The sequence below is a fragment of the Plecotus auritus genome (genome assembly GCF_963455305.1).
Source record: "Plecotus auritus genome assembly, contig: SCAFFOLD_56, whole genome shotgun sequence".
Lineage (NCBI taxonomy): Eukaryota > Metazoa > Chordata > Mammalia > Chiroptera > Vespertilionidae > Plecotus > Plecotus auritus.
The window spans coordinates 30,955-53,637 of NW_027664324.1; the positions used below are offsets into that span (position 1 = coordinate 30,955).

Sequence of the window (22,683 nt, forward strand, 5' to 3'; positions counted from 1 at the left end):
CATAATTCCTATTGTGAACAGAAGGACAGCAAAATCCTCCTCTTCTGGGTGACCACTGACCTCACCAATAACCAAGGTACTGGGGTGTAAATTAAAACTACAAAGTCATGCAGTCTTTCTTACAAGGCCTTGGGCAGCAATGCAAAATAAGCAGGTTGTGGACAAAGACTGATTTTCTGCCATCATTCTCTCCCTTCCGAAGCACTGAAGGTTTGACGTCCCCACAATATCTGTTCACATTTACATACTGACAGATCACAATAGTGCTTTCAAATCATGGCAGGCAGTGAATAGAACCAACACAATTAAAGGTACAACAGAAAAACCACCTTTACTGAAATATCATAAACCAGAGCCAGTGGAGTTCAGATTGGTGAACTAGAACATAAGCCAATCATCACAGCATAATGTGAGAACCACCTTAAGAGGGACTACTTCTTTGCTGTTGATGGGTAATCTGGACAAACCCTGAGTCAGGCCCATTCCCTAGTCAGAGAGGAAGGAATGAAGACACTGCCAAGAGTTCAGAGTATTTATGTATTTACTTATTTACAAATCTGTAACTTTATTTAAATTTCGCCAGTTGTTCCTTTATAAAAAAGAATTTCATGAGAGGCAATCATTGATCAGCTGCCTCCTGCATGCACCCCACTGGGGATCAAGCCTACAATCCCAGCATGTGCCCTTGTCTGGAATCAAAACCAGGACCCTTCTGTCTGCAGACCAACACTTTATCCACTGTGCCAAATTTCCTAGGGTGTGTTCAGAGTATTGAGAATTTATTCAAGCACAAAAGAGCATGCAGGTTTGTAACTGATTCACACTGTACATGTGAGCCAGGTGGTAGAGGAGAAATCACTGCAGCCATAAACCTTCACAGTGACATCAATCACATAGTAGACCTGGGCAGGATAGCAATTGTAGGCAGCTCCTTAAAGCCTCACTTGTACCAGAAACTTGAGGAATCTAGCAGAGTATATTTCCTGATAAAAAGGGATCATATTGAGATAAAAGTGCATCACAGATTCTCCTTCAGTGTTGTTATTCTGGGTAAGAAAAAGGAAACATTACCTACACATTTAAGGCCTATCTCCACTGTGACATCTCCGGTGTCTTATGAGGCTACAATTTTTGGTAAAAGATGTCCACAATCTGTACACTCAAGGCTTTTAACCAGTGTGAACTTACTGATATTTATTAACATTAGAGTTACTTCGGAAGGACTTCCCACATTCACTACACTTATAAAGCTTTTCTCCAGTGTGAATTCTCTGATGTTGAATGAGTTTAGAATTCTCACTCAAGGTCTTCCCAACTGTATATTCATATGGCTTTTATCCAGTGTGAACTCGCTGGTGTCTGTTGAAATAATACTTATATCTGAAGGACTTCTCACATTCACTACACTTATAAGGCTTTTCCGCAGTGTGAATTCTCTGATGTCGAATGAGTTTAGAACTCTGACTGAAGGACTTGCCACAATCTGTACACTCACATGGCTTTTCTCCAGTGTGAACTCGTTGGTGTTTCTTGACATTAGACTTACATCTGAAGGACTTCCCACATTCACTACATTTATAAGGCTTTTCAGCAGTGTGAATTCTCTGATGCTGAATGAGTTTATACCTCTCACTGAAGGACTTCCCACAATCTGTACACTCATATGGCTTTTCTCCAGTGTGAACTCGTTGGTGTTTATTGACATTAGACTTACATCTGAAGGACTTCCCACATTCACTACATTTATAAGGCTTTTCCACAGTGTGAATTCTCTGATGTTGAATGACTAAACAACTATAACTGAAAGACTTCCCACAATCTGTACACTCAAATGGCTTTTCTCCAGTGTGAACTCGTTGGTGTTTCTTGATATTAGACTTATATCTGAAGGACTTCCCACAATCTGTACACTCAAATGGCTTTTCTCGAGCGTGAACTTGCTGGTGTCTATTGACATCAGACTTACGTCTGAAGGCCTTCCCACATTCACTACACTTATAAGGCTTTTCTCCAGTGTGAATACTCTGATGTTGAATGAGGGTAGAAATCGCACGGAAAAACTTTCCACAAACTGTACACTCAAATGGCTTTTCTCCAGTGTGAATTCTCTGATGTTGCATGAGTTTAGAACTGTTACTGAAGTACTTCTGACTACCTGTACACTCATATGGCTTTTCTCCAGTGTGAACTCGTTGGTGTTTCTTGACATTAGACTTATGTCTGAAGGACTTCCCACAATCTGTACATTCATATGGCTTTTCTCCAGTGTGAACTCGCTGGTGTTTATCCAAAGAAGACTTATATCTGAAGGACTTTCCACATTCACTACATTTATAAGGCATTTCTCCAGTGTGAATTCTCTTATGTTGAATGAGTTTATACCTCTCACTAAAGGACTTCCCACAATCTGTACACTCATATGGCTTTTCTCCAGTGTGAACTCGTTGGTGTTTCTTGACATTAGACTTAAATCTGAAGGACTTCCCACAATCTGTACACTCATATGGCTTTTCTCCAGTGTGAACTCGCTGGTGTTTATCCAAAGAAGACTTATATCTGAAGGACTTCCCACATTCACTACACTTATAAGGCTTTTCCGCAGTGAGGATTCTATGATGTTGAATGAGTTTAGAACTCTGACAGAAGGACTTCCCACAATCTGTACACTCATATGGTTTTTCTCCACTTTGAACTCTCTTATGTTGAATGAGGTTAAAGATGCTTCTGAAAACATTCCTACATTTGTCACAATCATAAATCAGTTCTCCAGAACAGACACCATGACATTCAACAACTTTCTGTTTCTTGCTGGCAGCTTTTTCACATTCAGCCCATTGGTGATGACTTTTCCCACTGAGATATTCCTGTGAAACCTCACAGCCCCTGTGTGGCTCCTCAGTGTTCTGAGAGGCCGGTGCCTGGAGAAGCTCTGAGGGAGCTTGGACATCTTCCCTAACCTCCCTGTTGTTTGAAGGTACCTCTGATAAATAGAAGCTACACCTGGTAACAAATGAGGGTCTGTCCATAGTTTCTCTCCAGGAGGTCTCTTCACTGACATCCTTCTGTTGCTGGTAAGGGTTTGCACTGAAACAGAAGTCTCTCACACATGAGTCACTGAAGAAGCATTTGTGCTCAAAGTATTCTGCTTGTAACTCAGTCAGGTACAAAATATCTTTTAACACTGTGAAACACCGCTTACAGAAATGTGACTTCTGGATTGCTGGAGCTGTGTTAAAAGCCCTGACATGTGACTCTCCTTGTACAGATACACTCTGATCAGAACAGGCCTCCTCCTCATCCTTTTTATGCCAACCACCTGAAAACAGAAAAAAGGTGAGGAAATGATTGAGGACTGTGGGGACAGGAGGAATTTCCATTACAAAAGTGTGTTGCCAGTAATGACACCTGGGCTCCATGCAATTTTCAGAAAAGAAGAGATGTGATGGAAGCATTAATAAGAGGCTTCTGTGAAGTTCTGGGCCTCTGCAGATCCGAAAGGAAGGAAGACCACACCAGGAATATGACACAAAGATGGGAAGCACCACATGGAAGAGAGGTAAGACTTCCAGCCCTTCCTTAGCTTAACAGTGTTCAGCAGGGCTTGTCTGCAGGTGACATAGAAAAACTGCAGAATTTTCCTTATCTCTTATTTGAAAAAAAATTCCATAAACGAGTAGCTGGTGTTTGAAACCTTCTTAAGCATGTAAGTGCACTTCATAACACATGTGTAAGTCAGTGTTAAAGAATACAGCAGAGGCAGCAATGCAGAGGAGCAGATGACGTAAAAATGCCATAAAGGTAAACATAGCCGAAAGCCAGGAAGTCACAGGTGAAATGACATGTCAGAAGGAGGAAAGTAGGTAAAAGATAAGGTAGAAATGTGGTGTAGCGAGTGGTACCTCCATCTGAACACTGATGGAAAAGAGCTGGTTCCTGCTTTGAAAGAGGGTCTTACAGGAACAGTACATGGTTCATGCAAGTAAAGACCATAACCTGGCACAGATAGTCACCCAGGAATTTAGCTATAGGAAAGGGGTAGAAATGGAAGCCATGGATCTGAATATAGTCACCCTCCCAGGAAGAAACAGCAGGTGGGATCAATTAAGCTGTCTGTAAGACCCCTTACTCCCAGAAACTTCCTGCACTTGCTGAGACAAACGCTGTAAGAGAAGTTTGTGGAGTCTATTGCTCAGGGCTTTCCACAGTGCTCAGCACTGGCAGCCATAGTACATTTGAAAAGACAGTTAGGAATATTTGCAGAACCTATGGTCCGGCTGTGAGACAGAGAGTGCTATGCCTGGAGAATAAAGTAAGAGAGAACATCACCTCAGGACACTGAGATGTGAAGTTCTTACCTACAGATGCAACAAGTGCAAACACTTCCAGCATCACATCGCAGTACAGACGTCTCTGAGCCTCATCAAGGAGCACCCACTCCTCCTGAGAAAAGGCAATGACCACGTCCTCAAAGTGCATATCCTGTCAAAATGGGGACAGTACAGCCATGATCAGATCTCTTCTAATATTCCAATTCTGTCATGTTGTTAACTCACCACATCCATCTGCTCCCTCTACTCCCCACATCAGAGAAGATACCAGGCCTCGGTCCCATAAAATCCAATCTATCCTTATATTCCTACTGATGCTGTGTCTTCCACAACAATAAAGGGAGTTGAGCAAATAGAAGATACCTGTGCTCTGGGGCTCAATGTGAGTCACACTGCCCCTTCTCAATAACAGTGGGTGTCAGGACCTTAGGGTTATGAGAGCTGTTGGACATAAAGGGAGTGTGAGTGATTTGGCACTAGTCTTGTCAGGTAATATGCTTGTTTTCTCTGAATTTTCCCTCCAAGACTCCAAAAAACATGGCATCACACTTCACCATTCTGACTCCAAACGCAGATTGTTGAGGCCATTACATTTCAGTACATCATGTTTCATCACATAATTCTTTGAACCACACTCCTCCCATGCAGCTTCATTCCAAGAGGAACAACCTCACTGGCAATACGAAAATGCTGTGACAAGGACAGGTTGTTACCTAGTTAGCTTCTTCTTTCAAAATTCTAATTTATCACCTCTATAATGTATTTCCCTCTTATCGTCTCCCTTGCTCATGTCAGTGGAGGTTTTCAAGCACAGGTGACACTGATGTATGCTATCTCATTCCTATTGATCACTGGGGCAGCCCTCAACAAAAAATGGCAGTTGAATGTGTGTGTGTGTGTGTGTGTGTGCGTGTGTGTGTGTGTGTATAGTAAGCTCTTCATCTGGCATGCAGAACTACAACAACTTCTCTTTTCAGGAATTACCCTAAAATTCCCCATGTCATACCATCCAGTCCCCACCAGAAATGGACTCACCCTTCTTTCATTATTATGTTAATGTCAGGGCCCTGCAGCCATAAATTTACATACCCTCTCCAAGTGCATGACATTTTTTCCTACCACACCTGTCCCACACCTGCACTCCCATATCCTAAGCACCCATACTCAACTCATTGGCCTCATACTCACTATTGAGCAGGTATGACCCAGAGAATGCCTAGAAAATTTAAACTGGGTGATGTACTACCCATAATCTCATAGTTCACAACCAGAGAGGAAGTGTTGTGTCCTGCTCTGAAGGTTTCCATCCCTGATTGTTTTTTTCCCTCCCACCTCACCTAATGTGAACCACATCGGATCTCAGATATTCAGAGCCCACCACCACTGGTGCTGCACTTGATGTCTCTTCACCAGTCTCAGCCTTTCGTCACTAAATCCCATCACTTGTGGCCTCTACCCCATGCCCAGTGAACTCAGAGATGACCACTCATGCCCCTAAGCAATTCCGCTAAACTGACTGCAACAACCCAGCCACAGCGATGGTAATAAAAAAACAAAAAACAAAAAACAAAAAAACAAAAAACAAAGAAAAACAAAACCTGGTAAGTGTTTAGAGAAGAAAATAAGCACCAACCACAGTCTCGTCTTGTTTGAAATACTCTTTGGCATCCAATTCTAAACACACACACACACACACACACACACACACACACACACACACACAAACAAAGGTGATCTACAACTCCTATGTGGTCTATACATTTTCCACTACATTTAAGGAAGTCTTCCTATTGAACTCTCATCAGAATTCTAGACGCTCTTGAACTGCTCTCTGAAATACCCTAACAGGCCAGAAAATAAAAGTTTTTGTATCTCCTATGAACATAACACTTCCTACTATGAATTTCTCCGTCTAAGTTGATGGTGTTTCCATACATTCGGGTGCTAAATCCAAGCCTTAATTTCAATTGATACTATTACTTCTCTGTCTCTCTCAACCCCAACATTAGAAAATCCAGGTGGCCACACCTAAATCACCGATCTAGAATGCAACTGCTACTTCCATCTCCACAGCCACCATCGTGAGCCAGTTACCATCATCCTCAACCAATCTATCACAGCTGCTTCCTTCCTAGTCTTTCTGCCTCCTCCCTCACAGGCATATTGTTCATCATGCTGCAGCCACCAAGAGTCTAATGAGATCTGGTTCTGATCACGTGTCACCACTTCTGGAAATCTGCCATACTCCCATCACCTGCAGAACAGACTCTAAAATTGTCACAAAGCTCCTCTAGATCTGATTTTCTCCCATTTTTAATACGTCCCTCTTTTTATTTATTTTATTTTTGAAGACTTTTTTTTTATATTTTATTGATTTTTTACCGAAAGGAAGGGAGAGGGATAGAGAGTTAGAAACATCGATGAGAGCAACATCGATCAACTGCCTCCTGCACAGTCCCTACTGGGGATGTGCCCGCAACCAAGGTATATGCCCTTGACCGGAATCGAACCTGGGACCCTTCAGTCCACAGGCCAACGCTCTATCCACTGAGCCAACCCGGTAGGGCTACCTCCCTATTTTTAAAAAGAGGATGCCTACAATTCTCAGAACAGGTTTTGTCTTTACTCCATGTGTTTACACATCCTGGGAGGACCTCCCACATCTCATTCCTCTAATTGACAAAATGAGGGAGTACTTCATACAACTCTAGACCTGAACTTAGGATCTGGGCTTAGTGTTTGTTCGAGCTTCCCAGGCCCAAAGGCTGGAAGAGTGGCAGGAGAGTCCCAGGACTCCACTATCTCAGAGGCCACAAGAGTGTGAGGCCCTGAAATAAGCTCCACAAACCAGTACCCCTAAGCGATGTTGCATTTGCAGGAATTTGTGGAAAGCAAAGGTCTGTTGAGAGCCTTGCAGACACTGCCAGGATCCATGGGCTCTGGCCACTCAGTACCTTTCCCTAGGCCCAGGGCCAGATGACCTGGAGATGACCACATTACATCAGGGCCTCAGTCCTAAAGGCACACTCTTGCCTAGTTTGCTATCTTTCAAAGGATTTCTCATTCCTGCCCCCTGCTGGTATCCTCTCCCTTCTAGGTTCTTCTTCCTCTGAGCAGTTGGGAAGTTAAGAACCCTACTTCAGATAACGTCCCTCATTTATTCTCCACCATCGATGGCCCTAGGTTCCTGAGAATGAAACTGAAACTTCTCACGCAATATTTCGCCTTGTTTGCTTTTTTGCCTTTGGATACAAAACAAGCCCAGGATTCCTGAATTCTTTCAGCTCAGCCGCACCAACCGAAACCTTACAAGGTGGCATTGCAGCCTGTCACCCTCTCTCATCCCTCACACCATCTATCACCCACATCACTGTTCTGGATCTTGTGACCTGGGCTTCAGGACCTGACAGGCACCCAAGGATGCAGGGTAAATGGAATGAGGAGGAATAGAACTCTGCAAGAAAAATGGAGTGAGGGAGGCACATAGGCCTCAATACTGGCTGTTGCTGCTCAACAAGCTTCAGACAAACCACTGCACAAGGGGGGCTCTGCCTCTGATGCCTCATCCTCTTGTGATCCAGCACTGGAGCCTATGAATATGTTAACACAACAAAGAGCTCAAAATGCCCACCTTGAGAAAGAAGCTGAAAGTAATACCCAGCCAATCACCGCAGGTAAATACACCTGTCCTGGGCTTTCATTGGCTAAACACAGCCATCATTGGGCGCCTTGCCCTTTGGGTAACTTACGTTTTTTTGGCCCAGCAGGTGGCATTAGGATCCCAGTCACTGACTGATCATTGCAAACATTGGTATTGGAGCGCCCCAGGGGCACTGGGAACTGGTAATTTTCGGATTTGGTGGCTGGTTCCAGGCTTCTGGGAAGTGCAACTGATCTCTTATTTGGAGATATTATTTCAGATTCTATGAGCATTTCAGAATGCTCACTGGGGTGGAAAACATTATTTCAATTATTCCTGAAGACCACAAATCTGAATGGATGTATTGTTTTTATCCTTTTTATTTGATTTTTAGTATAGAGAGTAGAAGGGAAAGGTAAAGAGAGAAACACTGACTTGTGCCTCCTGATGGCCCCTCCCACCGACTGGGAATCCACCAAGAAAGCCTGGCTTGTGCCTCACCAGAAATCAAACTGGTACCCTTTCTGTTCATGGGACTACGCTCAACCAGAGACCCACTCCAGTTTTCACATTTTTTAGTTTTAACAAAAAATATCACATTATTAAGATAAAATATACATAATCCTATCCTATTTGTTTAAAAACAAAATTTGAAAACATACATAGATGAACAAGTTGACATTTCCTACATTGTCTACATGTTTGTAGTCAGTACACATTGTGAAGCTATGGGGTTAAGAGTTACTGAATGTTTACTACATGTGCAAGGCCTGGGATTCAATGCTTCACATGCATTACTATTTCAAGGTAAATCGACTGCTTGTGAAGTTTAATAAAAGGCAGGACTAGAAGTCAAACCCGTGTGTCTCTAACAACAGAGCTCTGGCTCCTATGTTAGGCTCTACTGCATCCTAGAGAGTAGAGTTGGTAATGTATAACCATTAGGATGGGCTAGATATTATTGTGGATAACAAACTAAAGAAGGTCCCTTTCTTGGTTATGCTACATGTCCTCCCTGGTTCTCCTGGGACTGGTACAAAAGGAACCCACCATGTAGATACCTCCTTCATACTCAGAGATGGACAGCGACAGTGGCCACTCTCAGTGCTTCCAGATTTTTCTGTTAGAAGTGACAGCTTCACTCCCAGCATATTTCATTGATCAAAGCACAATTCAGGGGGTCAGGATGAGAACTTGACCTTCTTGATGGGCCTCATTTCTGTGATCACACGTGACCACCTCTTTTGGGGCTGTGCAGAGGCAAAGGAGATGGGTGGGTTTTGGTAGGCAATGACAGTGGGAAAAGCCAGTATGGTTCTCTCTTTCTTCATCCACGTGGACTTTGTCCCAGAGCTGCCCAAAACCATCACGGTCAAGATTCAAAGGAGTGAACTTCAACAAAAGGAGACTGGTTAGATATCATTGGCAGCAAACTCAGAACCCATTTCTGAGCGTGACCTTTGATAAATTCGTGGCTGTCTCACTTCCCCCATTATTGCTGAAGTGAAGACCCACATGTTAAGAATGTGATTGGGAAGGATACAGGACTTGAAGCATTCCAGCATCCATGTTCTTTGAAATCAGCATCAATCACTACTCTACCTCCAAGTCTCTATCTTTTGCATTGGCCAGGTGAGTGCTCCTTCAGGTGGGGCTAATTGTCAAAATGCTGACATTAACACCAATGTTGCTACTAGGTATCCATTCATTCTGTGCCTGAACTTGTGCTAAATGTGGCCGCTCCATAGTTCTCTCCATCCTCATTGGAGAGAGCACTAGGCCTAATTTTCCCTCCTCATCCCAATGTTCCTGGGTGTCCAAGCTCACCTAGTAAATTATGAGAGCCCAGATGTCAAAAACTGATGCTCTGAGCAGCCCCAGGCACATTCCCTATGAAGTATCAGCCTAGCTTACACATGGGCAAGAAATTGACCTGCTCATCAGGGACCAGGAAGACCACTAAACTCTCCTAGCCCTCTCCAGTTATTCATTCCTACGGGGGAATCAGGAACCTAGAATTCTTCCCCCCATATACACACATCCACTGATTCCTTTCAAGGATCCAAGTTCTCCCCGATCCTCCCCGAAGGCTTAGAGTACTTCCAAAACAGCACCTCCATATTCTATACCTTCTTTCTGCCATCAGAGTCTCCCCCAATTCCCCACCTTTGCTCAGACTGGGGTTCTATGACCCTTCATTACATCCACCCATAAGGTGACATGGGACCAAAAGGGGTAAAACAGAGGCTTGGAAGAGCAGGTAAAAAAGGGGCTCAGCTTGGGAAGCAAGGAAGATGAACATACTATCCTCTAAATCAACCCTCTGGAGATTGCCTATGCATTTGCCTGTTGTTGGGGTGCACACATACACAATCTCACAGGGAACATACAGAAACCACAAGCAGAGAAACGCACAGGCACAGAACACCCCCAGGCAAAGATGGGTTCTCAGGAACAGAGCTTGTGCCCAGGCTCACACAGACCCAGACTACAGACTCGGACATCACTTTGAGGGGAACACACACAAACACACAGATAAGAACACATGGGGACACCAAGACAATGTCACAAGGCACACCAACACACACAGTGGACACACACCGGCACACACAAGAAGAGACATACATGGAGACAGAAGAGTGACACAAAGAGAATAAAAACACACACAGATACAATCAGGCACACACAAAGTAGCAGCAAATTTACACATACAACCAATACTCACACATGCAACAGAAACACTCTCTCAAATGCTGAGTCCTACTAATACACGGTTTGAAGGAAACATTAAGAATTATAGTGTTTCCTGGCCACGTGGCTCAGTTGGTTGGAGCATCATCTCATAACACCCTAACCCCCCAAAAAGATTGTGGATTTGATCCCTAGTTAGAGCATGTACAGGAAGCAAGTGATCCATGTTCCTCTCACACCGTTGTTTCCTTTCTCTTTCTCTCTTCCTCTTTCTCAAAAATCAATAAACATATCCTTGGATGAAGATTAAAAAAGAAAAAAAATAATTAAGGTATTAAATTTTGAAGAACATAGAGTTAAATATAGAGCCATCCTCTAAAACAGTTGTCTTCTTCATTTGAACTCAGTTGATGCCTGTCTTCTTTTACTTAAGAAGCTAATAGAATCAATTTGTAAAACAGTATCTGGCGGGCCGAAACCGGTTTGGCTCAGTGGATAGAGCGTCGGCCTGAGGACTGAAAGGTCCCAGGTTCGATTCCGGTCAAGGGCATGTACCTTGGTTGCGGGCAAATCCCCAGTGGGGGTTGTGCAGGAGGCAGCTGATCGATGTTTCTCTCTCATCGATGTTTCTAACTCTCTGTCCCTCTCCCTTCCTCTCTGTAAAATATCAATAAAATATATTTAAAACAAAACACAAAAAAACAAAACAGTATCTGGCGGGAAGAACACCGGCGGCACAGAAACCATGCCATCTTGAAAACCAGAACTGCTTGAGACTAGGATCCTAGCCTCGCCACCACCCAGTCTGGTCTCAGTAGCAAACCGGTACCATACAGCTGTTCTGGTAGAAGACCTGCGACCACAGGTGCAGACACCAAGACTCCAGGCACCCCAGCTGCAGATTTCTGTGAGTCACAAATCCAGTCCCCCTCCCCCACCATCTCAGTGGGACCGGATCGGAACTGCCAGACCCAGGACTAACAACAGGGCTTTCTGAAAACACACAGCAGTGGCAGCTCTACCTGACTTTAAGTCTTGGTGTCGGACACAGAAAGTTTGTTTCCTGCGAGCAGGCTCCGCACCAAGGCAGGGAGACTGCTGAATTTGACCCTAAGTGCGCATCTTTGGGGAGATTGTTTGCAGAGACCAGATTCCACGCCCACGCAGGGCAGGGAGACAGCGCTGAATCTGAGCCTGGACTTGTGAACTAGGGGAAGTTTGTTTCCCGTGAGCAGGCTCTGTGCCAAGGCAGGGAGACTGCTGAATTTGACCCTAAGTGCGCATCCTTGGGGAGACTGTTTTCTGCAATCAGATCCCGCACCCATGCAGGGTAGGGACACAGCGCTGAATCTGAGCCTGGATGCTTTAAATCAAGGTATTTGTCTCCTGCAACTAGGCTCCACGCCTAGGCAGGGAGACTGTGCTGAATTTGATCTTAGGCATGCATCCTTGGGGAGACTGTTTTCTGCGACAAGATCCCACGCCCACACAGGGCATGGAGACAGCGCTGAATTTGAACCTGGATGTGCAAACTAGGGGAATTTGTTTCCCACAAATAGGCTCCACGCCCAGGCAGGGAGGCTGTGCTGAATTTGAGCATAGGTGTGCGACCTTGGGGAGATTATTTTCTGCGACCAGATCCTGCACCCATGCAGGGAGACAGTGCTGAATTTCAGCCTGGGGGTGCAAACCCGAGGAGATTGTTTCCCACGACCAGACCCTACACCAGGGGTCCTCAAACTTTTTAAACAGGGGGCCAGTTCACTGTCCCTCAGACTGTTGGCGGGCCGGACTATAGTTTAAAAAAAAAAAACTATCAACAAATTCCTATGCGCACTGCGGGCCCAGGACAAGTCGGCTGCTAAGCAGGACAGGCAGCGGCACCAGGCGAACCGGATAAATCTCCTCGGCGGGCTGCATGTGGCCCACGGGCCATAGCTTGAGGACGCCTGCCCTACACCCTGGCAGAAAGGCTGTGCTGAATTTGAACCTGGACGTGCAAACCCAGAGAGTTTGTTTCCCTCACCCAGGCTCCACGCCCAGGCAGGATGTGCTGAATTTGAGCCGAGGTACACAACCTTGGGGAGATTGTTTTCTGCGACCAAATCCCATACCCATGTGGGGAGACAGTGTTGAATTTGAGCCTGGGGGCACAAACTCAGGAAGTTTGTTTCCCAAGACCAGACCCTGCACCCAAGCAGGGAGGCTGCGCTGAATTTGAACCTGGACGTCAGAACTTGGGGAGTTTGTTCCCCAAGACCAGAACCCGTGAACACACAAGGGGGCAGCACTGAATTTCAACCTAAGTGCATGGATACGGGGAGATTGTTTCCCGCAGTGCACACCCGCGGAACCAGACCCCACACCCACACTGAGCAGCAGTGCCACCTGACTTTGATTCAGGGCAAGCGCACACAGAGGCTGTTTTCCGCAGGGCAAGAGTGGACCTCCTGCCAACACAGTGCGACTGTGCAACCCAGTCTCCCAAGCAGATCGGGGACCCTGAATCTCCACGCAAGGGGCAGCAATGAGCACCAGGGACTAGACTCTGTTTCTCACTGCATGCGCCTGGGATCCCTGATTCCCAGTACATTCACACTAAGAGCAAGTGACTCAAATTCTTAGCGCATGCGCACACAGGGACCCTAATTTTCGGTGCAAGGTAGCACCAAGCAACAGAGACTCTGATACTCGATTCTCAGCGCGGACACAGGAAGCATCTGACTCCTGACACGCATTATGGGACTTTGATTGTTGGCACACCTAAGCAGGTTCTCTGTTTCAACGTGACACAGGCCGGGCCCCAGATTCTAGGTGCACACACGAGGCCACACTAAGCGCCTGTGACTGACGCGGGGCGAGCGTGGCTCACACCATCCCATAGCAGCTGCACGTCATGGTGTCAGAGCTCTTCAGTGACACTTGGGGGTGCAAAACTCCTACTGCACATGGCCCAGGCCCCCGCGACTCTGGTGATAGTCAAAATGAGGAGACAACAAAACAATCCCCAGAGGAAAGAAAAGGAGGAATCGCCAAGAAAGGAAATAAGTGAAACGGAAGCATGCAACACGACAGAAAAAGAATGCAGAGTAATGGTCATACAGTTCATACACTGGATGGATGAGAAAATCAACAACCTATGCAAAAATCAGGAAGAAATGAAAAATGATATAGCTACAATCAAAAACACCATGGAAGGCTTCAACAGTAGACTGGAAGAAGCAGAAGACTGAATTAGTGAATTAGAAGATAAAGTACAAAAACAAGCCCAATATGAACAGCAAATAGAGAAAAAAATGAAAAAGCAGGAGGAGAGCCTAAGGGAGCTTTGGGACAATGCAAAACGAAATAACATACGTATAATAGGGCTGCCAGAAGGACATGAAGAGCAGCTAGGATTAGAAAATCTATTTGAAGAAATAATGACAGAAAACTTCCCTGATATGGAGAAGAAAAAAGTTACACAAGTACAGAGTCCCAAGCAAGATGAACCCCAAAAGACCCACACCAAGACACGCCATAATTACAATGGCAAATGTTAATGACAAAGAGAGAATCTTAAAGGGTGCAAGAGAGAGACAGAGAGTTACTTATAAAGGATCCCCCATCAGATTATCAAATGATTTCTCAATAGAAACATCAAGCTAGAAAGGAATGGAAGGAGATATACAAAGTGATGCAAAACAAGCATCTAAATCCAATAATACTCTATCCTGCAAGACTATCAATAAAAATTGAAGGGGAAATCAGGAGCTTCGCAGACAAAAAAAGGCTAAGCGGTTTATCACTACCAAGCCAGCAATGCAGGAAATGCTAAAGGGAATGCTGTAAAAAGAAGAAATAAAAAGGTAAGAAGGAACACAGGCTCAAAAAAATAAAAATGGCTTCAAACAAGTACTTTTCAATAATAACTTTAAACGTAAATAGATTAAATACTCTAATCAAAAGACATCGAGTGGTTGAATGAATAAAAAAATGACCCATATATATGCTGTCTACAGAAGACCCACCTCAAAACAAGGGACTCACACAGACTGAAAATGAAGGGATGGACAAATATCTTCCAGGCAAATGGAAATGAAAAAAAAAAAAAAAAAAAGCTGGGGTAGCAATACTTATATTAGACAAAATAGACCTCAAAGTGAAGGCCATAACAAGAGATAAGGAAGGCAACTTCATAATACTAAAGGGATCAATACTACAAGAGGATATAACTCTGGTAAACATATATGCACCCAAATTAGGAGCACCCAAATACATAAAAAATCTCCTGGAAGATATCAAGGGAGAGATCGACAATAATACAATCATATTAGGGAACTTTAATACACCACTGACTTCACTGGATATCCTCTGGACAGAAAATCAACAAAGATACAGCAATCCTAAATGACTCACTTGATTAGATAGACTTAAGTGACTGCTTCAGAACATTTCACCCCACAGCCACGGAATATACATTCTTCTCAAGTGCACATGGAACATTTTCAAAAATAGACCACATATTGGGTCACAAGCAAAGTCTCCCCAAATTCAAGAAGATTGAAATCATACCAAGCATCTTCTCAGACCACAATGGCATAATATAAGAAATAAACTACAATAAAAGCAATCCAAAATACTCAAACACTTGGAAGCTGAATAACATGTTATTAAATATCGATTGGGCTACCAATGAGATCAAAGAAGAAATTAAAAACATCCTGGAGACTAATGACAATTAAAACACAAAAATGCAAATGCTATGGGACACAACGAAAGCAGTCCTGAGAGGGAAGTTTATAGCTCTACAGGCCTACATAAAAAAAGAAAAAAAAAAGAAAAAAATGGTAATAAATCATCTAACTCTACAACTCAAAGAATTAGAAAGAGAACAACAAGAAAAGCCCAGAGTGAGCAGAAGGAAAAAGATAATAAAGATTAGAGCAGAAATAAATGACACAGAGACCAAAAAAAAAAAAAAAAAATACAAAATATCAATGAATCCAAGAGCTGGTTCTTGGAAAGGATAAACAAGATTGATGAACCTCTAGCCAGGCTTACCAGGAAGCAAAGAGATAGGACCCAAATAAACAAAATCAGAAATTATAGAGTCAAAATAACAACAGACTCCACAGAAATACAAAGGATTGTTAAAAAATACTATGAACAACTCTATTCCAAAAAACTAGACAACCTGGAGGAAATGGACATATTCCTAGAAAAATACAACCTTCCAAAACTCAATCAGGAAGAATCTAAAAATCTCAATAGGCTGATAACTATGGAAGAAATGGAAGCAGTCATCAAAAAGCTTCCAGCAAACAAGAGCCCGGGGCCAGACGGCTTCACAGGAGAGTTTTACCAAACATTCAAGGAAGAACTAAAATCTATCCCCTTCAGATTATTCCAAAAATTCAAGAGGAAGGAACATTTCCAAGCTCATTCTATGAAGCCAGCATCACCCTAATACCAAAACCAGATAAAGACAACACAATGAAAGAGAATTACAGGCCAACATCCCTCATAAACATAGATGCCTAAATCCTCAACAAAATTCTAACAAATCTGATCCAGCAGTACATCAGAAAGATCATACACCATGACTAAGCAGGATTTTATCCCAGGGATGCAAGGATGGTACAATACCTGCAAATCAATAAACGTGATACATCACATAAGCAAATAGAGGGAGAAAAATCACATAGTCAAATATATTGACACAGAAAATGCATTTGACAAAATCCAACACCCATTTTTGACAAAAACTCTCAGGAAGGTGGGGATAGAAGGATCATACCTCAACATCATAAAAGCCATATAGGGCAAACCCACAGCCAACATCACACTCAATAGGCAAAAAAATAAAACCATTTCCCCTAACAACAGGAACAAGACAGGGATGCCCACTCTCACCACTCCTGTTCAACACATTACTGGAAATACTAGCCATTGTTATCAGACAAGAAGAAGAAATAAAAGGCATCCAAATCAGAGAAGAAGAAGTAAAACTGTCCTTATTCACAGATGACATGATACTGTACTTAGAAAACCCTAAAGCCTCCATCAAAAAATTATTAGACTCAATAAATGAATTCGGCAATGTAGCAGGATACAAAATTAATGCCAAGAAATCTATGGCATTTCTATACACCAGTAATGAACTTACAGAAAGAGAGACTGAAAAAGCAATCCCATCTGCCACTGCACGAAAAAAATTAAGATACCTAGGAATAAACTTAACTAAGGAGGTAAAAGACCTATATGCAAAAAACTACAGGACACTGAAAAAAGAGATAGAGGAAGACATAAAGAGATCGAAGAACATATCCTGTTCATGGATTGGTAGAATCAACATCATCAAAATATCCGTACTACCCAAAGCAATCTATAGGTTCAATGCAATCCGCATTAAAATACCAACGGCATATTTCACAGACCAAGAAAGAACTATCTAAAAATTCATCTGGAATAAAAAAAGACCCCAAATAGCTGCAGCGATCCTGAGAAAGAAGAACAAAGTAGGTGGGATCTCAATACCAGTTTTTAAGCTGTATTACAAAGCCACTGTTGTCAAAACAGTCTGGGACTGGCACAAGAACAGACATATGGACTAATTGAATAGAATAGAGAACCCAGAAATCGACCCAAACCACTGTGCCCAATTAATATTCGACAAAGGAGGCATGAACATACAATGGAGTGAAGGGAGTCTCTTCAATAAATGGTGTTGGGAAAACTGGACAGATACATGCAAAAAAAAAAATGAAACTAGACCACCAACTTACACCATACACAAAAATAAAGTCAAAATGGATAAAGGACTTAAACATAAGACGGGAAATCATAAAAATACTACCGGAATCCACAGGCAGAGAAATCTCAGACATTTGCTGAAGCAATTTCTTCACCGATACCGCTCCTAGAGCAATGGAAGCTAAAGAGAAAATAAACAAATGGGACCACATCAAAATAAAAAGCTTTTGCACAGCAAAAGAAACCATCAGCAAAACAAGAAAGCCCACATATTTGCCAATGATATCACCGATAAGGGTTTAATCTCCAACAATTATAGGGAACTCATACAGCTTAACAAAAGGAAGATAAACAACCCAATCAAAAAATGGGAAATGGACCTAAATAGAATCTTTTCGAAAAAATACAGAAGGGAGGCCAAGAAACCCATGAAAACATGCTCAAAGTCACTAATTATCCGAGAGATGCAAATCAAAACGACAATGCGGTACCATCTCACACCTGTCAGAATGGCTATCATCAACAAATGACAAGTGCTGGCGAGGATGCAGAGAAAAAGGAACCCTCGTGCACTGCTGGTGGGAATGCAGACTGGTGCAGCCACTGTGGAGAATAGTATGGAGTTTCCTAAAAAACTAAAAATGGAACTCCCATTTAACCCAGTGATCCCACTTCTAGGAATATATCCCAAGAAGCTAGAAACACCAATCAGAAAGGATATATGCACCCCTATGTTCATAGCAGCACAGTTCACCATAGCTAAGATCTGGAAACAGCCTAAGTGCCCATCAGCAGATGAGTGGATTAAAAAACTGTGGTACATTTACACAATGGAATACTATGCTGCCCTAAAAAAGAAGGAATTCCTACCATTTGCAACAACATGGATGGAAATGGAGAGCATTTTGCTAAGTGAAATAAGCCAGGCAATGAAAGATAAATATCACATGATCTCATCATCTAGGGGAAATAATGAACAACAGAAACTGATGAACAAAAACAGACCCGGAGACAGGGAAGCATCGATCAGACTGTCAAACCTCAGTGGGAAGGTAGGGGAGGGTGGGGGTAAGGGGGAGAGATCAACCAAAGGACTTGTATGCATGCATATAAGCCTAACCAGTGGTCTCAGACAACAGGGTGGGTGGGGGCATGAGTGGGTGGGGTTTGGGAAGGTAATGGGGGGATGAGGACAAATATGTAATACCTTAATCAATAAAGAAATTAAAAATCAAAACAACAACAAAAAAACTTGTATCTGTAGAAAAAAACAGCACAATAATGCCAGCAGATTTATTTATAAAACCCCCAAACGTGAAAATAAACGAAACCATACACAGATCAAAGGATAAGTGGATAATCCAAATAATACAATATTTCTTAGAAACAAACAATTAACTATTTACATAAATGTCATTGGTGAATCTCAAAATAACTGTGTAGCATGAAGGATGTCAGTGTTGCTTAAAGATTATACACCTTATAATGCCTACAAATAATGAAAAATATGAACTAATCTATTTCAAAGAAGTTATATCAATGCCAGCATGGAGGGCTTGGGAAGCAGAAAGAGGATAAAAGGGGAGGAGGGCCCTAGGTTGTTTGGCTCAGTGGATAGATCGTTGGCCTGAGGGCTGAAAGGTCCCAGGTTCGATTCCAGTCAAGGGCACATGCCAGGGTTGCGGGCTCGATCCCCGGTGGGGGCATGCAGGAGGCAACCAATCAATGACTCTCTCTCATGGTTGATGTTTCTATCTCTCTCTCCCTCTCCCTTCCTTTCTGAAATCAATAAAAATATATTAAAATAAAAGGGCATGAGGTAAATACAGGGTGTGGCAAAAGTAGATTTAGAGGTGTTGGTATTGAAAATAATTAATAAATGATAATACCAGTATAAACACCACCATATCCAGTGTGGTTCAGTTAATTGAGCGTCATTCCATTCATTAAAATGTCACTGGTTCAATTTCAGGTCAGGGCACATGCGTTCCTGGATCCCCAGTAGTGGGCTTACAGGAGCCGGAAGATTGATGTTTCTCTCCTCCTCCCTTCCTCTCTAAAAATCAATAAAAATATCATTTAAAATATATAACGTAGTTATTTAAGAACAGAGAATAAACTGTGTTTTGCATACTCACAACTGTAAGCCTACTTTTGCCTCACCATGGATATGTGTAACAGAGAAGCTTATTTCACCTGTGAACGTTTCAGAGCGTGATCCGTATGTTCAAACTCACCAAAGAGTACACATCAGTAAAGTACATTTCATTGTTTGCCAGTGATACATATGCTTAAGTAAAGCCTTAAAAAGCAGATCCAAATAAGAACCTAGGTATGCCTCTGTTGTTAGAAAATTAAGTTGAGCAGATAGAAGTTACCTGTGCTCTGGACCCCCATGTATGCCACACTGCCTCTTATCAATAGAGTGGGTGTCAAAAACATAGGTTAGAGGGGGATGTTGGCCATAAAGAGAGTGTGAGTGATTTGATACTGTTCTTCTCAGGAAATAGCCTGTAGACCCTCGGGTTGTTCCTCTAAGACACCAAAAACATGGCATCTCACTTCACCCTCTTGACCCCATTCCCAAGGTGCTGAAGCCATCACTTTTCACAATTGGCTGCACATAGTTCTTTGAACAACACTTCCCTCACACAGCTTCATTCCCAGAGGCACCACTTCAAAGGTAATGCAGATTTGCCATGGTGAGGATAAGTTATTTCATAATCACCTTCTTTTCCAAAATTATAGTTCACCACCACCAACATCTATTTCTCTCTTACCCTTCTTCCTTACCCATGCCAGTGGAGATTTACACGCCTGGTAACACTGATGAATGGTATCTCATTCCCATCAACCAGTGTTTCCTCACAACAACAAAAGTCAGGTGGTTAGTTAAATGGCATCTGAGCTCTTAACCTAGAGTGTAGCACCCAAACCCCTCTCTTTACAGGCAGTTACCCTAAAATTCACCTTATTGTTACATCCAGGCACCACCATAAATAGACTCTTCTTTCATTCACTCTTATGTCAATGTCATGGTGCTGTGGCCATGAATTCACATTCCCTCTCCAAGTGCACATCACTCTTTCCACCACACCTCTCTCACACCTGCACTTCCACAGCCCCGCCCCCATACTCATCTCCTGGCCTTTTACTTATTACTCAGCATGTGTGGTCCAGAGGATGGTTGCCAAATGGAATCAGGATCGAGCACTGCCCAGACTCTGACAGTCCACACTCATAGAGGCAGCCTTGAGTCCTGCTATGTAGGCCTCTCTCCATGGCTGTTTTTTTCCTTCAACCTCAACTATTAACAACAACAATCAGATCTCAGAGATCCATAGGCCACCTCCTGTGATGCTGCCCTTGATGTCCCTTCACTAGTCACAGCCAACATCTCTCAGTTAACCGTCACTGAAGCCCCAGCACCGATGGCCCTCTGCACCATGCCCTGTGAGTCTCACAGATGACCACTCAAGCCTCTTAGCTAATCCACAAGACTGACTGCAACTCCCCACAGCCAGGCCACACCCAGGGTCACAACAAAATCCTGGTGAGAGTTTAGAAAAGTTGATATGTCCCAGCCCTAGTCTCACCTTGTTTTAATTAGTTTTCGGCCTCGGCCACCGAAAAACCATTATCTGTCCCCCACGCTCTACATAACAACGTCTGTCCCTATGCTGTGTTGTGACACCCACCTCCAACCAACAGTGGCCCCAGCAGAAAGCCAGTCCTCTGGCTCACACATCCCTTCTGGGCGACCACTACCATTACCAACCTGACCATGATTCCCTGTATGTAAGTGAGCTGCAGTCCCGGCTGATGTGTCTCAGTTGGTTGAGCATAGACCCCTTCACTGGTAAAGTCACATGCTTGGGTTGTGAGCTGGATGCACTGTAGAGGTTGTGCAGGAGGCAACCAACCATTGTTTCTTGCTCATCCCTGTTTCTCCATCTCTCTCTCTCACTTCATTTGTACATATAAAATCAATGAAAATATGTATGTATTTTAAAAAACATACCTGCAGGTTACTAATTCAGCTCACTGTTTACTCCAAGCCTTGGCACATTCTGGAACCTATGTCCTGGAAGAACTGCCACTCATCACACTGGTGGCCAAGAACAAGGTGTACACCATGAAGGCCTAGTCGTGGCCTTAGGAGTCTGGGCTCAGTGTCTGTTCAAAGTCCCCAAGTCCAAGGGCTACAGGAGGGGCTGACAGTCCCAGCGCATCACTATCTCAGAGGCCACCAGTGTGTGAGGCCCTGAAATAAGCTCCACAAACCCGTACACCTAACGATTCTGCATTTGCAGGAATTTGTGGGAAAAAAAGGGTCTGTTGGGAGCCTGGCAGCCACCAGGCTCTATGGCTCAGGCTGCTCAGTACCTTGCCCAGCCCCGAGGCCAGGTGCCCTCCAGATCCTGTATGATCTCAGGGCTCAGTCCTCAGTGCTCACTCTTGCCAGTTCCCTTACCATTTACAGGACTCCCCTTCCTGTCCACAGCTGCTGTCCTCTGTCTTCTAGTCTGTTCTTCCTCTGAGCAATGTTAGGAACAGTTAGACCCTTACCCCAGAGAATGTCCCTCTTTCTTTCACAACCCACTGTCCTGAGAGTGAAAGTAAAACTCCTCACACAAAACCACACCTCATCTTTGTTGCCTTTAGACCCAAACAGGCCCGGGTTTCCGAATCCTCCCTGCTCAGTGTCACCATCACGTCCTCACAAGGTGGCACTGCAGCCTTCCACCCTCTTCCCCCATCACCCATGGGTCACCACGAGGGACTCTCCATTCTGAACGCTGGGACCCGGGCGGCAGGACCTGAGAGGCGCGGGTCCCCCAGGCTGGAGGGTGAAGTGGGGTCAGGCTGCGGGAACGCTGTGAGCAGAGAGGAGTCCGGGAGGCACGGAGACCCGATCTCGGTCTGTTGGGGCTCAAGGATCCTCAGACACAACCCGCACCGCAGGCAGCTGCCCCCCAGGCCTCCTCCTGCTCCCGACCAGCGCCCTGAAGCCTGTGACTCTGTGAACAGACCTAAGAGGTTAAAATGTCCACCGCGAGGAGGAAGCAGGAAGTCCCGCCCTAACCGGATGCGCAGACACCAAAATGCCCTTTAGCTCCGCCCACATGATTGCAGTTCCTTCTGGGTAATGCAGTTTCCTCACCGCCCAGGACAGTACTAGCCTCCCAGTCCATGGGAATGAAGGTGTGTGGCAGAGAGAGTGAGGCCTGGGGCGGACTAGATGGGACCAGAGGCCTGGCTAACAGGAGCCGATGAACAGATCTCCAA

General features: G+C 44.0%; 1 protein-coding gene across 1 annotated transcript; it reads right to left on the bottom strand.

Moving 5' to 3' along the window:
• Positions 1–1,018: 1,018 nt before the first annotated feature.
• LOC308240656 (zinc finger protein 551-like) lies at positions 1,019–22,441 on the bottom strand (the record flags this gene model as incomplete). The annotated part of the gene is made up of 4 exons (XM_080688741.1): positions 22,428–22,441; positions 4,356–4,479; positions 2,278–3,316; positions 1,019–1,046 (listed from the first exon to the last, which is right to left on the bottom strand). Exons 2-4 carry the CDS (start codon positions 4,474–4,476, stop codon positions 1,019–1,021), a joined length of 1,188 nt encoding a protein of 395 aa, XP_080544867.1. The 5' UTR covers positions 4,477–4,479; positions 22,428–22,441.
• Positions 22,442–22,683: the final 242 nt, after the last annotated feature.